Here is a 16092-nt window from a genome sequence, read left to right on the forward strand (position 1 = left end):
CTACTGAGATGGGTACTGATGTGGTAACCAGTGTTTGCATACACCATCTTAAAAGTGTAGGGCTAGAAAACAGTTTCAGGAGTATGTAAGCAGAATGCAGATATTCCATCCCCTGGTCATTGTTTTTCTTGGCCTTTTGGTCCTCACCGAGGGGATCAATACCAAAAACTGTTTCATTTGGCTCAGATATTTTTATATCATGGAGATAACTGCATCCTCTTATAAAATTACACCAGAGAGGCTTCACACAGTGAAACTGCAGAAGCAAGTTTGCTCTTGGATGTATTCCTCCTTGTAGAAACCTACCCAGACTCACTAAGACCTGCACAGCTGCACTCTAGCCAATACACACTTCTACTCAAGGCTCCAAAACTGTCTTAGAAAAGTATTTTCTGAGGATTCTTAGGTTATTGGCTTATATTCCAAGAATGATATGCCAGGGAAATCACTATAGGATAAAATAGAAATTGATGAGAAAGAAAAAGAAAACTAAAACATCTGATTTAGATACTCTTCAAGAACTGGTTTACTAAGGCGAAAATATTATCCGAAGATTATTGCAAAAGAGAGAAGACATAAATGGTCAGATGAAAGGTAAAATTATTTGAATAAATATTTAATCTTTTCTACTATGAAAGTCAACACGGATTTGACTATGTAACTAGGCAATCACACAAGAGGCCAGCATGTAGATTCAGGTTGGTGGCATTAAAATCTTTATTCTGCTACTCATGAGCTATGAGCTTGAGCCAAGAAATCTAATTAGCTCAGACTTTAGCTTGATGTAATGCTTAAATGGAATGTTGCACAGTAAAATTCTATGAGCAGTGAACACTCAGTTAGTAATAATTTAATATGAAAAATATAATTTTTTGCAGTACTAGCGATGGAACCCAGGGGCATCCTACAACCAAGCTACATCCTCAGCCCTATTTTCTATTCTTTGTTTTGAAACAGAGTCTCATTGAGTTGCAAAAAGCCTCACTAAGTAGATAAGGGTCTGCCAACCAGGATCCCCCTGTCTCTGCCTCCCAAATGCTCGGGTTACGCCTGGCATGAAAAATATAACTTTTAAAATAATATCATTGTTTTAACTTGTTTAAGCTTTTTAAGTGGTAATGAAACAGGTGATAAATGGGGCTCAATAGGAAAAATTCATTGTTTTGAAATAAAGTCTTAGATCAAACTCAGAGCTTTGTTTCTCAGAATAATGCCACAGTTTCAGGGAAAAAAAATCTTTAATCTCTGATGCTAATAGTATTTGATTAAAATTTCTTATGCAAACTTAAAATTTTAATCCATACACTGCCCATTCTCACTCCATCTCCTCTGTCTTCATATTTCTTTTATAGTTTTTATCTATCTTCCTGTCCTGCACTCTGCATAGTAGTTCTGGTTCTGTCTTCCAGTCCACCATGGTATCTTTAGCTCTTTTTAATCTGTGATTAGCCTATTAATTATATTCACTGTACTTTTAAATGCAATTTTTACATTTTATTTTCTAAAAATTCTAATTAGCTGTTCTTTAAATCTAATTACATATTGCATATATCTTGAAACTTAATTTCTTCAACTTATTACTATGTTATTTTATGTTCTACTTATAGTACATCCAATAACTTAATCATATGTACAATGGATTTTCCTCTCAATTGTTTCCGCAGTAGCATCTTACTAGAAACTTGTTTTCTTGTGTTGAATGCTGATTTTTAATAGTAAACAGCTCTTTTTCCTTTGGAAACATCTGTGAAAGTCCTGTGAGATGTGATATGAAGGTGGTTTTTTTCTAGAAAAAAATTTCTTTAAATTGTGGCTGGTATCTGCTGTACCTCTAGTCCAGGACAACCATATTAAATTAAATCCTGTTTTGAGGTTTACTGTGCACCAAAGCAGTTTTCACTTGAGAGCCAATGCCAGTCAAAGGTTGCCTGTAGTTGGAAATTTTCAGGTGAAATTTTCTTTCCCTCTTCACTTGCTGCCAAAGTTTGGAACAGGCAGTTTCTTTACGGTTTCCTAAGGATGAAGGTGGGTTTATTTCTGGTTCATCTATGTGGTTAGGTGCAGCTTTTTTAAGGTCCTGGCTTTATGAGAGGCCTCCCATTAAACTGCTCACCTCAGCTATGTCTTCTTTTCCTATCTGTGAGAAACACTGAAAATTCTCCTTTGTGGAGAAAATGCCCTTAAGACAAAGATTGGGTACTTTTTTTTTTAATACCTCTATTTCTTAAAGGTAAGAACATTTTATATGAAATCTCATTCAAGCCTTCTAATACTCATATAAGACAATTCAAAAAAGATGAGTGATATTCTATTTTCAAATGCAGAAATACCAATAACTTGATTTCAGAACTACCAGGCAATCTGTAATAGGATGAGTGATAATGGATGCAGAAAACACGTAGTCTCTTGATCATTTTCTCAGTAGGTGATCAAATGACCCTCAGACTCCCTTGAAAGAATCTACGTAAATATCCATAGAAGTGTGTTTAAGAAACATTCTCATAATTTTAAAAGAAACAGCACATTTACCTTCAAAACGGCTACTTAGGCTAAACAAGAGGGATTTTTGTTGTTGTAGTGATGTGACTACAATTGTATCTACCTTATGTGGTAATAAAGGTTAACCTATTTGAAGCAAAACTCTGAGGCATGTCCTTGATTAACAAAAAAAAGTTATTTCTTCAATACTTCATAAATATAATTGTTAAAAATAAATAATCTATGGATCATCATAAAGTACCACTAGCTATGAACCAATCTGGAAGGAAATTATCCCTTTTGAACTGTATATATTATACTGGCAACTACATAAGGCTTTAAAGATGTTTATAGAGAATTATATCAGTATACCATGTGAGGATGATTAAAAGTGTGTATGTAATTATGCTGATTAAAGTCATCCATCATATGCTAAAACACAGCCTATTTCACAATTATTCTATAGAAAAATTCAATTCAGTTCAACTCCTTCCAATTTATTTTATTGTTAAAAGCACATAAGCAACTTATATTATGAATATCTTTATCCTGAATTTTCTCCAAATATTTTATTAGTAAAATAAGCTTTATCTCTGGTTTCCTTTTCCTTCTTTATTCTTCCCATTTATTAATATGTTGACCCTTAATTCCAGTTGCCTTGCATATTTATCTTAATTTATCCCTGTCTTTTTTCTTGGTATAGAATCCCATCATTTCAGAAACCCTATTCAAAGAATTACATCCCCTTTTCTAAGTCTGTGTTGGGGAATTTTTTATTGTCTGACTCATAATTCATTTTACCGTTAATCTTTAATAGTTATTTATTATCTGAATATTCTGCATCAAATTATTTTCAATCTATGCAGCCTTTGTACTGAATGGCTTTGTATTATTAACTTTAGCCCATTTCTCCCAAGATGCACCACAGCCTTCTCCCAGCTGAATAGAGTAAGAGTCACATATAAGGGCAGGGTGGCAACAGCATATAAATGAATGAAATATTATTTGTATATTTTCAATTATACTAATTGAAATGATAATTTCTATTCTTAGTTATAACTATTAATGAAATCTAGCATAGGTGAGCCATTGCCAAAGTCATTAGAATTGTGCTTTCTTCAAAGGATAACACTAAAGAGCCTTAACTATGAAAATGTTTTAGAAAGCTGCAGAAGAGAAAGCTCACACAGTCAAGTTCTGCTGGCTAAGAGTTACACATCTCTGGCCTTTAAACTTCTTATATAGTGCGATTCCCTACTCTGGCTTTCACAAATGTAGAACCGGAAAAAGAAGAAGAATACAGTCAAACCAATACTATCCCTTTGGCATTCTGGCAAGTGAAACAGAAATAAACTGTGCAACAAAGGAATTCAAAAGCATTAAGTAACCACAAAACCATTAACAACAAAACCAGGTGATACAAAAAGAGCAGGAGAAGATAGCAAGAATCCTTCAAATTGCATTAATTCATTCTACTATCAAGTAACATGCTATTTTCATTAAATACAAACTTTTTATTTTGGTTTCATCATGTAAATGCTAAATCAAAGAGGAAAATGCAGAGATACAAGTGTCTAAAAATAAAGAAAACAAGCTGTTTTTAGTATTTACTACTAAGGTTTGTGTAAAAACATAAGAAGCCATTCAAACATCTTGAATCAAACACATGCAAAAGAAAACTTGTCTTTATCAGCAAAATGCACAAATTAATAATTTACAGTAAGTGGTAAAGGCATTTATCACTAAAAGTCAATAAAATTAGCCCCTCCTACCATGTACATTTTGTGTGTGTGTGTGTGTGTGTGTGTGTGTGTGTGTGTGTGTGTGTGTTTTACTGGAGATGGAACCCAGGGGCTTTCTACCTATGGGCTACACTCATGACCTATTTTTCATATTTTATTTGGAAACAGGGACTCACTAAGTTGCTGAGAGCCTTACTAAGAAGCTGAGGGTAGCTTCAAACCTGTGAGAGCCTCCTGTCTCAGTCTCCTAGGTACTGGAAGTACAAGCATGCACCACCATGCCTGAATACCATGTACATCTTCTTTGCAATAGGAAAAAGATAATTTTTAACATGGTGTCTTAAAATTATCTTTGATCCAATATACTGATCACATAAGTCCAAAGGTAAAGGCAATACTCACTGGTAATAGTCACTAAAATATATTCTATGCATAAATTCTTTTGATGATTTTTCACAGATTATCAATAGTTCCCTCAAAAAGAGATGAGATTATCTTTAAAATTTTCTATTTTACCCAAGTAGCCAGTAGTCTATGTCTTTGACCATTCAACATTTATAGCAAAAAGACAAATTTAACACAACAAACATAAATATATGAATACCAGCTTACTCTCTAATAAACCCTGAATTTTATATTATTGACTATCATGTCCCATGAAGTTTCAAGAATAATTTTTGGAATAGTCCTCCAATTTAGCTTGCTAATTTGGGACCCTATTATTCTATTTCATTTTTAAATTGTGTCAAAGGATGAAGATTCCATAATCTCAGATTGTTCGTATGGAAATCTTTAATTGCCTTTTATGTCAAGAAGTTCTAATATTAACTGAAAAATCCTGTAATTTAAAGCCATTCATCTTACTTTGACCTTGATGTTGACAGAGAAGTGGTGAGCAGGATTCTATAATGATCATTTAGATATTAGAGCCAATTATTAAGTCACTTCTTATCCCTCTATTCTCCGGGGTAGACATATGTAAATCTTTTATCCTTTTCTGACAGGATTTATCTCCAAATGTTTCTAAATCAATCTTTTGTTCTTCTTCCCTTCTTCTGCCTCTCTCTGCTTAATATTTCTGTCTTTTAAGCTTTCTCACATTCTTTTCAATGAGATGATCCTAACCAGTGATTATTATTTATCAGATTTTCTAATCTTTATATGTTTATTTGCATGCCAAAACATTATTAATTTAAAATACTGCTGTCCTTTTATTCGTGGAAATCCCTTATTTAGCATATGTCAGAAGACTGTAAGCCAGGTCACATTTCTTATTGAAACAATGCCATAATAGGCAAATATCCTGTAGTAGTGAAAAGAGGATGAGTTAGAAGCAAGGAGATGTGGAGCCCAGCTCTGACACCAAGGAGCCTGAACACATCATTAAATTCTCTGGGTCTCTGTTACTCTTATGTAAATTTAAGATAATAACACATACCTTCTAGGGACTGGAGGTTAAAGAAGTTAATAAGTAGATGCCCGGTGGCAAAATACACCCACAAAGAACAGTTGCTACTGTCATTGATTCTTATTTCTATCATATACCTGACTAAAAGTGCAACTGCTTTTTAGAAATGATCATAAGTGCTATAATCAATATGTATATATCAGATACAGTAAAGTATGTACAAATGTGTCAAAGAAAATGAAACAGTAGTCAAATCCACTCTTTTGATCATATGGATATAATTGACTATTGGTACAGAAAGCAAAGACTGAGAGGACGGACTTGTTAAGAAGAGTTGCCGGAAAGACTTGCAGAACAGGAGCCAACTGTACCTGACTCAGCAGAATGAAGATAAAGCAGAATATCTGAGCTGACAGAAGAAGGTCCCAGGAGGCCTAAGGCAGGGGGTCAACACACTGCAAAACAGAATGGCTGGACAACACAGTCCTCCTTCCGCCTCTGGAATCCACATGCAATTACAGTGAAATTCCTAATGCTGTCTCAAGTGCCAACTCTTTTCCCTAACTTCTATAAATAGATGGGCTCTTTCTCTCTGAAGTACCATAATGTTGTGTTCATTCTTATATTTTCCTGACATTTGCTTCAATTCAGTTAAAAAAATACTCATTGAGTGCCTCCTATATACTAGTAATATAATAGGCACTGAAAATACGCTGATGAAACACCAGACATGGATCCCTCTCTAATACATTAGAAGGTGGTCAGTGCCATGGAACAGAACAATAAGTGGGCCAGAGTAAAGGAAATGAGTGAGGAAAAGGGTGAACATTTACTTGTCACTGGGGGGAAGACTCTTTAAGATGATGACATATAAGCAAAGGTGTCAGGAGCACAAGTTATACTCGTACCGTTGTTGGAGTGATATCATTCTATATCAAAGGAGTAGCCAGTCCAAAGGCTCTACTGTGAAAGGGAGTTCAAAGTTCAGGAAAAAGAAAAGAACAAAGGGACTGGTGGAGCAGACAAGGAAATGTAATAGACAAGGAAATGTAATAGAATTACATTTCTAGATAATTGTAGATAATTTCTAGATAATTGTAATAATTATCTGACAAGGAAATGTAATAGAATTCATGGAAGTAAAGGATAGATTAAGTATCCAAGATCTATGGGACTCTGGAATAAGAGGAAGTCAAGGAGAGCTGTGGGTCACTATAAAGATGTCTTTTTTTGTATGTATGTATGTATGCATGTGTGTATGTATGTATGTATGTATGTATGTATTTAACTTGGTTAAAAGTCATTATAGAGTTTCTGGGAAAGGCACAACACAAATCTGACTTAGGTTTTAAAAAGATTACTCTGACTTGATGAAGGAGATGGTTCAAATAATACTATGTACCTATACAGAGTTATCAGTACCAATCTCAATAATATATATGGGCAGGAGGAGGAAGTGGGATGTGATCTAGACAGAAACATACCAAGTGCTATGCGCATGTATGCTTCTATCACTGCAAACCTCATTATGATGTAAATTACAGTGCATCAATAAACATATATATATGTATATATATATATGTATGTATAAATCATTCTGCATGCCTCATTAATAGTAAACTGTATGGAAACAGGATTAGAGGCAGAGATAACTGTTAGGACATTCCAGCAGAAATAATTGGTGGTTCGGGCCTGGGTAACAATAGTGATGGTGGTAAAAGAGGTCATGTTCTGGGATAATTTTGATAGCAGAGACAAGATTCTGACCAAGAGATGAGAGGATCGAGGGTAGCCTGAGCAACTGGAGTTGCCATCCACTGAGATCAGTCATTTCAGAACTTGCCTTGAGATATATTTGGCAAAGACTCTGTAGATAAGAACCCAGAATGTGGACTTTGACAAATTTGATATTATATCCAATCTTGTCTACTTGCTAGACATCTGACCCTGTGGCAATCATTTAACTACCTAAGTCTCCATAGGTAAAATATCCCCATAAATAAAATTGGTTAAAAGATGTCCAAATTTTAAGTTCTCTGATAAGAGTAAGAGGGTAACACATGTAAAGCATGTCACAAGATGCCTTATACATAGAAATTGCTCATTAAGTTATATATATATATGTATATATGTATAATTTATATTTATCTCTATGTTTAGCACACTTACTATTTAATTTAATGTGTTTTTGTTTTGTGTCAGTATCAGGTTTTTTTTTTAAGTACTAGAGATGGAACCCAGAGGCATTATACCTTTGAGCTATACCCCCAGCCCTATTTTTTATTCTTTATTTTGAAACAGGGTCTTACTGAGTTGCAAAGGGCTTCACTAAGTAGCTAAGGCTATCTGTGAACTGTGATCCTCCTGTCTCAGCCTCCTAAATGCTAGGGTTACAAGTGTGTGCCACCATTCCCAGCTTCAGGTTCATATTTTAAGGAAGGCATAATATCTTTTCAGCAGAAATAACGTGTCCTATGTACAGAATTATTATCTGTTCTCTCTGTATATTAGCCATGACCTGGATAATGATACTATGCATAGAAAACCTGGTATCAGAGAGAATGACGGATGCAAACAGATGATTGGCCTTTTTCCTAAGGATGATAGAAATTCCCCTATTTACTTCTATTTGCAATGCAAAGATTTTCAGGCTTAAGGGATGGGATATATTGGCAGAACACTGCAGCTGAATTCTACCACCATCACCTTTTTAAAATATGCGTGTTCACCGTGTTCCTTATGGATTTTTCTCTACTTGCCAATTATTTCCTTTTACTCTATATAACAATGCCTTCAAACAAACTATATAAGATTTGGTCTTCAAACTATACCAACCTTGATAGCAGAATTGCTGGAAAGTGTTCTTGTTTTCAGAGCATCCTCTCTAAAATGCTGAAGTCATTTTGAAATCTGCTCCTCTCTTGAAGCCTGTAGATGCTCTCCACCTCGGCATCATATGTAAATTTAATGAGCATTCACTCACTTGCATCATCCAGGTCATTGGGTCATTGATTCTTATTTCCTTGCATGCTTTTAGAACAAAGAGACTGCCTCAATCCATCTTTTTCCACCTTTCCTGTCTATGGACAGTATTTTCTTGTTTCTATTACACTTTTAGAATAAAAGCATCCTAATTTCTAATCAACTATTCAAATGGAAAACACACCTGTTATTTTACCATTTCCATCTTTTTTTTAGTAGAGGAGTTCTCAGATTTTTTTTTTCTTTCCATTCTAAAACTATATATGTACTTTTAAGATTTTTTAGATATTCCTGGGAACTTTTCATAAGGAATATCACTCAGTATTTTTCAAAGATGCTTGATTCTATGATTACAATCACCAATTTAAAAAAAACAAATTCACAAATATCATTATCTGTTTGGTACATGGCCTTTATTTCTTTACAAACTTCCATTCCCCTGTTATATACTTCTCTATAAAAAGTTATTTAAAGTCTAATGAAATTACTGTTCAGAAGGAATAATAAAACAGAAGTGGAAATAATTAGGATAATTATTAAGGGAATAATTACAAGAGATAATAAGCTAGCGGAACACAGATGCAATGAGGGGCTGACTCTTGGCTGAGGTTAATGTTGACTAGTAACAGATCTTAGGGGAGGAGAGTACAAAAGTAACAAGTAGTTTTTATTAATTGCTACATACATTATTATTTAAAAAAATATGTTCTACATTTTACAGTTCCAGTCTCCAATCTTTTTGGCATTTTCCAGATCTACCATATTAATTTCATCTCTATTTATGGGACTATTCTTTCTAGGATGTAACCTTAACTATTTTACTCCTTTGTTTTAAATTCTTCTTTAGTTTTTCTTGACCTCCCAGGTAAAATGCAAACTCCTCAGTCTAGCAGGAAAAGCTTCAAAACTAGCTTATCCTCCCAGGCTGTCTGTGACCCTAAACCCTTGCTTTCCCATAAATATGTTGAACTTTTTGCCTTTATATTTAATCATCATTGCATTCATTTTTAGAGCCTCCTCTACAGAATGGTTTTCCTGTCTGTTTCTCCCTCTGCAGAGGATGAGCTCATGACCCATGGTGACCAGCCAGAATTCTCCATCCTCATACACATATAGATTGGCCAGTACTAATCTATTTCCTAATTGAAACAAACCACAGCCCTTTGGGGAAACAGATATAGATTCTGTTGGAAAGGTAACCGTTTACTTTTTTTCTAAACTCACTGGGATCACAAGATTGAGGATTCTATTAGCCTAAACTAGTTTGAAGTCACCTATCTAAAAATCTAGAATTAAGTAAGATAGTGACAAAGAGAGCCACGAAATTGATGAAAGGAAGACTATGTGATGAAATTGTAAATATACCTGACTCAACTATTCCTAAAGTTAATACTACACCCAGATTTGTCGTTCAGTTGACAAATTTATTTTTATTGCTTACAGTGGTTTGCTAGGTTTTAATGTGGAATACTGTTGGTTAATATTTAAACATTACTGCACTTTTTATTTATATTCTGCCACTCCTTTATTCCTTAGAAGCATATCCCTAGAACTTAGTACATGGGGACTAGAAAATAAATGGAGGCTTATCAAGTGATTTTGGAAAAAAATGTGACAGATAAACTAGTTGATCAAATAGAGTAGAGATGAAGAATGGTGGCTCTGAAATTAGATTTTTTTAGGAAACATACCCATAGATTGAGACCATGACTCAATGCGATTATCTTTGAAATGAAATCATAGCCAGATGTGGTAGTGCACACCTATAATCCCAGTACTTAGAAGGCTGTGGGGAAGATCGTAGATTCAAGGCTGGCCTCAGAAACTTAGCAAAACCCTTAAAAATTTAGTGGGACACTGTTTTTAAATTTTAAAAAATGGGGGGGGGTGTAACTCAAAGATAGAATGCACCTTGATTCAATCCTCAGAAAAATAAAATAAAAATCATGAAAATGAGACTTAATAAGATGATTTTTAAGAATTTTGTCACAGTGTCTGTCACAGAGTGAGCATTCAATAAATTTCGACCACTATTATTCATGGCTTCACAATCACCTATATTACATCTCATGGATCGAAGAGTGACACAGTTTATGCCTTCCATCTACAAAGTAACTATGTTATTGCCTATTATCCACATACTAGCTTTCTACTAGGAAAAGTCTAAGTGAAACTGACTTGGGGAACTACACTAAGACACTGAGTGCACGTCAAGACTTCATACTAAGACTACTAATATGAAGTCCTTGAGATTTCAGAATAATGTCGGGTTTTCATTTGTCCACATTCACATTTGAAGATTACATTTTAGCTACATCAGCAGGCAAATGAGCCACTATTTTTCTCTATATCTTTAGATGTTTGATTGGGTACAATGTAGAGGAAAAATCCAAACAATGAATGCTCATCAACAAAGCATGATGAACACATAGAAAGAAAATCAATAAGGCAACAGAAGACTAAAACAACTCTATCAACCAACTTGGCCTAATTGACATTTATAAAACACTCCAGCATATATCAGTAGAATACATAGTTGTTGTTTGTTTGCTTGTTTGTTTTTCCATTTTATCTGAACTACATACAGAACCTTTACCAAAGATGTCAATTGCTGGGCCATAGAACACCCTTAAGCAGTCTAAGAAGAGTCAAGTCATACAGAGTATATTCACTGACCACAATAGAATTAAGAAATGAATAATAAAAACTTTTCTGAAAAATATTCAAATATTTGGAAACTAAATAATGCACTGAATATATCACAAAGTAAGTTTTTAAAAGAAATAATGGGAAAATATGAAGTATATGTAAATGAAAAACAATGAAACTTCAGTATATTAAACTTTTGAGGCTTCCCTAGGCAGTGAAGAGGTTATAACATTCGAGATTCTATAGCTATAAGGCTTAACAATAGAATATATCATGTGAAATTTCTGTCAATAATATAAGCAATTTTAATTAAACGAGTCAAATCTTTGAAACATAAAAAATGAAAACTCATTTAAGAATAAATTAATAATCTGAAAGACCAAATATATCTTCATAAAATTAAATTATTAGTTTGCATCCCTTTCATGAAGAAACTATATGTCTATGTTTCTATACTGGTAAGTGCTACAAAATTTTAAAATGACATACAAATTTATGCTAATCTCCCAGAAAAGTGAGAAAGAGATTATACGCTTCCATTCTATGATGTAAGCATCATAGAAATTAAAAATGTGAAAGAAAAATACATAACAATTCTCCTCATAAACACAGATATTAAAAAACCCTAAAGGTGTTTTAAATCAATAATGCTTTGTGACTATGTGGTATTAGTCTGAACAATACAAGGGTGGTCTAACATTCAAAAATCTATCAATATAATTCACTGTTGACAAACTAAAAGAATAAGAAATATATACAATCATCCTTATAGATGTAAAATAAGGATTTGATTGAATCAATATCCATTTCTTATCAAGACTCTCAGCAATGTAGGAATAGACTGAAACATTCTCAACTCAATAAAGGTAATTTATAAAAATTTAGAGACATTATGCTAAAGATGACAGTAGATGTTAACTGCATTTTAACTATTTAGTGACTAGTAAGTTCTAATCACTGAGATACTCATTTTCATGTTAAAATTAATTAAGGGACAAACACAAGAAAAAATTCTAATCCAAGTAATAATAGAAAAATGGATATTATACCTTAAATTTATAACAAGTCATTGGTCAAAAATTCTTCTTAGCTATTCAAAGTCTAGTCTTCAAATTTTTATTTATTACCAGTATTATCCAGGAAACAAACATATTTACCTAATGCCCCCAAGTATCTCTTAAATATAACTTATAAAATACTTTTGTCACAGCACTGTTTATATCTGTTTGCATCAGCCAATCAAAATAAATACCTAAGGGCATTAGTAAAAATCATTTCTCACTAGATAGGTCACTCCCAGATAATTAATAATAAAAATGCATTTACATAGTACCATTTATAGAGACATTTCAGGTTGAGTCTCCAACATTATTCATTAATACTTCAATTATTTCTGTGCATTATGTGGCAAACATTAATCTCTATTTTCTAAAGCAAAGGTCTAATTCATAAAATGACAGAAAATCTAGTAACTGTGTTTCCTAACTCACATTACATTTCTGATTTCCAGAAAGAAATTGAAAATATAATACAACTTTCATGAAATAGTTTGGCTACTTCAATAATGAAATGTCCAAATTGACCCTGAGTTCTTATCTATTCCCACCTTTTTATATGCAATCCAGTCAAACACTTTGTCAATATCTGTTGCCCGTAACACTTCCTGGGATACTGGATGAGAACTGGCCAAACCATCAAGCAGCATCACTTCATGCAGAACATCTGTCAGGAACCTCTGCTTTTCCTGAAACACAGTAGATGGGATAATATTACAGGTGATTCATGGTGATGACAACATGTGAGACAAGATGAGCAGCGTGTGTGTCACTTAACTGATGATGCTCATCAGTCTTACATGGTGAGACTTTAAAGAGAACTCAGTAAATAAACCTCCTTTATGATACTCTAAAATAAAAGGGGTTGGTTTTGCCATAATATAAAACTAAGCCAATGGACTACAATATGCCCAGAAAAAAACAACAACAGTGTACTGTGTATTTTAACAGTAGTTGAAGCAAATTTGAACAATGGGCACATATGAAAATGATAAGATGAAGGGTCTTTGTGCCTTCTCCAAAACCAGAATTTATTTACTAATTCTTGTCACAAATATCTGTTTAGGTAAATTTAATATAATAATACAATTTGCCATGTAGATCATTTATTTCTAGTCCCATTAGAAGAGCTCATCCTCTCATTATCATACACACTGTTTTCTGAAAGCAATTCAGAAAGCACAACACTTAGCAAATGGCACTACTGACATCAAACTATAACACCTGTGGACATTTATGTGAATTCAGAATGATGTACATGAAGTGGAGATCAAAAGGTATTAATAATCCATTACCACAACATGGTGAAAACAGACAAAAGCATGAGACTTTTATTCCATACAAGTTGTCACATCAGTATTTGCTCTAATACAAGGAGATTTGCTATGTTGGAAATAAACCCTAAAGAAAAAATACTTCTCTGTTGTTTCTGTTTTCAGGAACTCTGCTTTATAGAAGCACTTTGAGTTTGGTTAACAAAATTCTAGTAGCTATTAGTCCTCTTGGCCTCCTTCCTATCTTCATTGATGGAGGAAGGAAAGAAAAAGAAGTTGCAAGAGATAACAAGAGCTAAACAGCCTCTGGATAGTTGGGACCTGACGAGTATCATTAGAGAGATTAAAGACTCCTATGCTTAATTGCTCTACCTGAATTCACTCCTGTAGCCTCCTAGTTTTGAGATAGCAGATAAATAGCATGTTATTTAGGAGTGAGTTGTAATTTCAAGCTGAGAGTACACCTATCATGGATGTAAAGAAACAGAAATGTAGAATGTTAGAGAAAAAAAACAGCTGAGCATATAATGTACATGTTCATTTAAATTTGACTTTAAAGAAACATTTTAGTTTAATACCATCTGACTTATTATTATTTTAATTTACTGATCTTTGAGGGTCTTGTTGAAAAAGTTTCTACTTGTACCCTATGTTGGAGTGTTGAACCTATGCCCACCTCTAGTAGCTTCAGTCTGGTCTAATTTCCAGGTCTTTGATCCACCTTGAGTTAACTCCTGTTTATTTCCATTTTTATACAAAGATATAACCAGTTTTCCCAATACAATTTGTTAAAGAGAATATCTTTTCTCCAATATATGTGTCTGGCACTTCTGTCAAAAATCAATTGGCTATAAGTGTGTGGATTTGTTTCTGTGTCTTCTATTCCATTGGTCTATGTTAAACTAAAAAGTTTCTGCACATTAAGAGTTTAAAGAGAACTCCAGGTGAAAAAGGAGATCCCATAGAGGAGCAAATAAGGCAGGATGGGAGGTGGGGAGAGGAAAACTCTTTAAAGGGCATGATGTACTTATTCATATCAAAGTCAAAGGGAGTGAGGTGGGGACTGGGTGGGGGCTGGCTGGGTGATGTGTGCATTTATGTCTACACAAGTGTTTTACCCCATTAAGATGTATAAATACAATGCACTAATAAAATAAATTATAAAAAGAGTTTAAAGAGAAAGCCTACAGAATGGAGTAAGATCTTTTTCAACTAACCTTCTGCTAAAGGACTGATATTTAGAATATACAAAGAACTTAAAAGACTTCACACTAAAAAAACAAAGAATCCAATCAAGAAATAGGGAACTGAATTGAATAGACACTTCACAAAAGAAAAGATACAAATGGCCAATAGTTCAATATCATTAGCAATCAGGGAGAGGCAAATCAAAACTACACTGAGATTCCATCTAGCCCCAACCAAAATGGTGATCATTAAGAAGTCAAATAACCATAAATGTTGGTGAGGATGTAAGGAAGTAGGAACTCTTCTACAGTGGTGGAATTGCAAACTAGTTCAGCTACTATTGAGATCAGTGTGGGCCTCAGAAAGCTGGGAATGGATCCACCACATGATCTGGCTATACCCCTACTGAGTATCTTTACAGAGGGGTCAAAAGCAGAGAACTACATTAATATATGCATACCTGTGTTCATAGCTGCACAATTCACAATAGCAAAATAATAGAAACAACCTAGGTGTCCATCAACAGTTGAATAGATTACAAAATTATGGGAAATACATACAATTGAATTCTACTCCCCAATAAAGAACAAAATTATGTCATTTTCATGAAAATGGAAGCACCTGGAGAACATTATGTTAAGTAAGATTAACCAATCACAGATAGTGAAGTGTCATATGCTTTCTCTAATATTTGCAAACTAGGGAGTAATTGAGATACCAAAAGGACTCCAGACAATAGAGAAGAAACCTCAGTGGAGCCAGGGAGGTGGTCCAAGGGAAGAGGAGAGAGGAGACTGAGATTCATTAATGGAAATATTACCATCAATTATCTGCACATAAGTGAATATAACATTGTCAGTCTCAGTACTCTGTATCAGGAAGGGGGAAATATGAAGGGGAGGAAACCAAGTGCTGTGTGTTAAGTATATCACTGTCAACATGATTTATATTACGATATGAGACCATAATGTGCCAAAAAATCACATTATAAAAATTAAGTAAAGTAGAAAGGAAGAATAAAAAAAATTTCTGTTCATATTTCTCACTGAATGATTTATTTTGTTTAATTAATAATTTAATTAATCACCCAACCACATTCTACAAGGCTTATTTTCTAATATTCTAGTTTTTGTCTAAGGCACATTTATCTAATGTCCCCAGTCCTCTGTTGTTCTAAGAATTTCACAGCAATATTCTATATGCCATCAAAGATTATGTAACAGTGACTCAATCTAACCTTGCCCTGATTCCTTGAGAGCTGCCCAGACCCTAAGAGGCCACAGATAATTTCAAACTTAGCCTAAATTAAGAAATAA

At 33.9% G+C, this 16092-nt stretch overlaps 1 protein-coding gene across 1 annotated transcript in view; it reads right to left on the reverse strand.

Moving 5' to 3' along the window:
- Positions 1 to 16092, reverse strand: part of TRHDE (thyrotropin releasing hormone degrading enzyme) — a gene marked incomplete at its 5' end in the record, with an annotated part of 424737 nt that overhangs the window by 160579 nt on the left and 248066 nt on the right. The window contains one exon of the mRNA XM_080706673.1: positions 12866 to 13003. Coding sequence (XP_080562799.1) covers positions 12866 to 13003 — 138 coding nt within the window. The remainder of the gene's footprint in view (positions 1 to 12865; positions 13004 to 16092) is intronic.

The sequence above is a fragment of the Muscardinus avellanarius genome, assembly GCF_963383645.1.
Source record: "Muscardinus avellanarius genome assembly, chromosome: 11".
In the NCBI taxonomy this organism is placed as follows: domain Eukaryota; kingdom Metazoa; phylum Chordata; class Mammalia; order Rodentia; family Gliridae; genus Muscardinus; species Muscardinus avellanarius.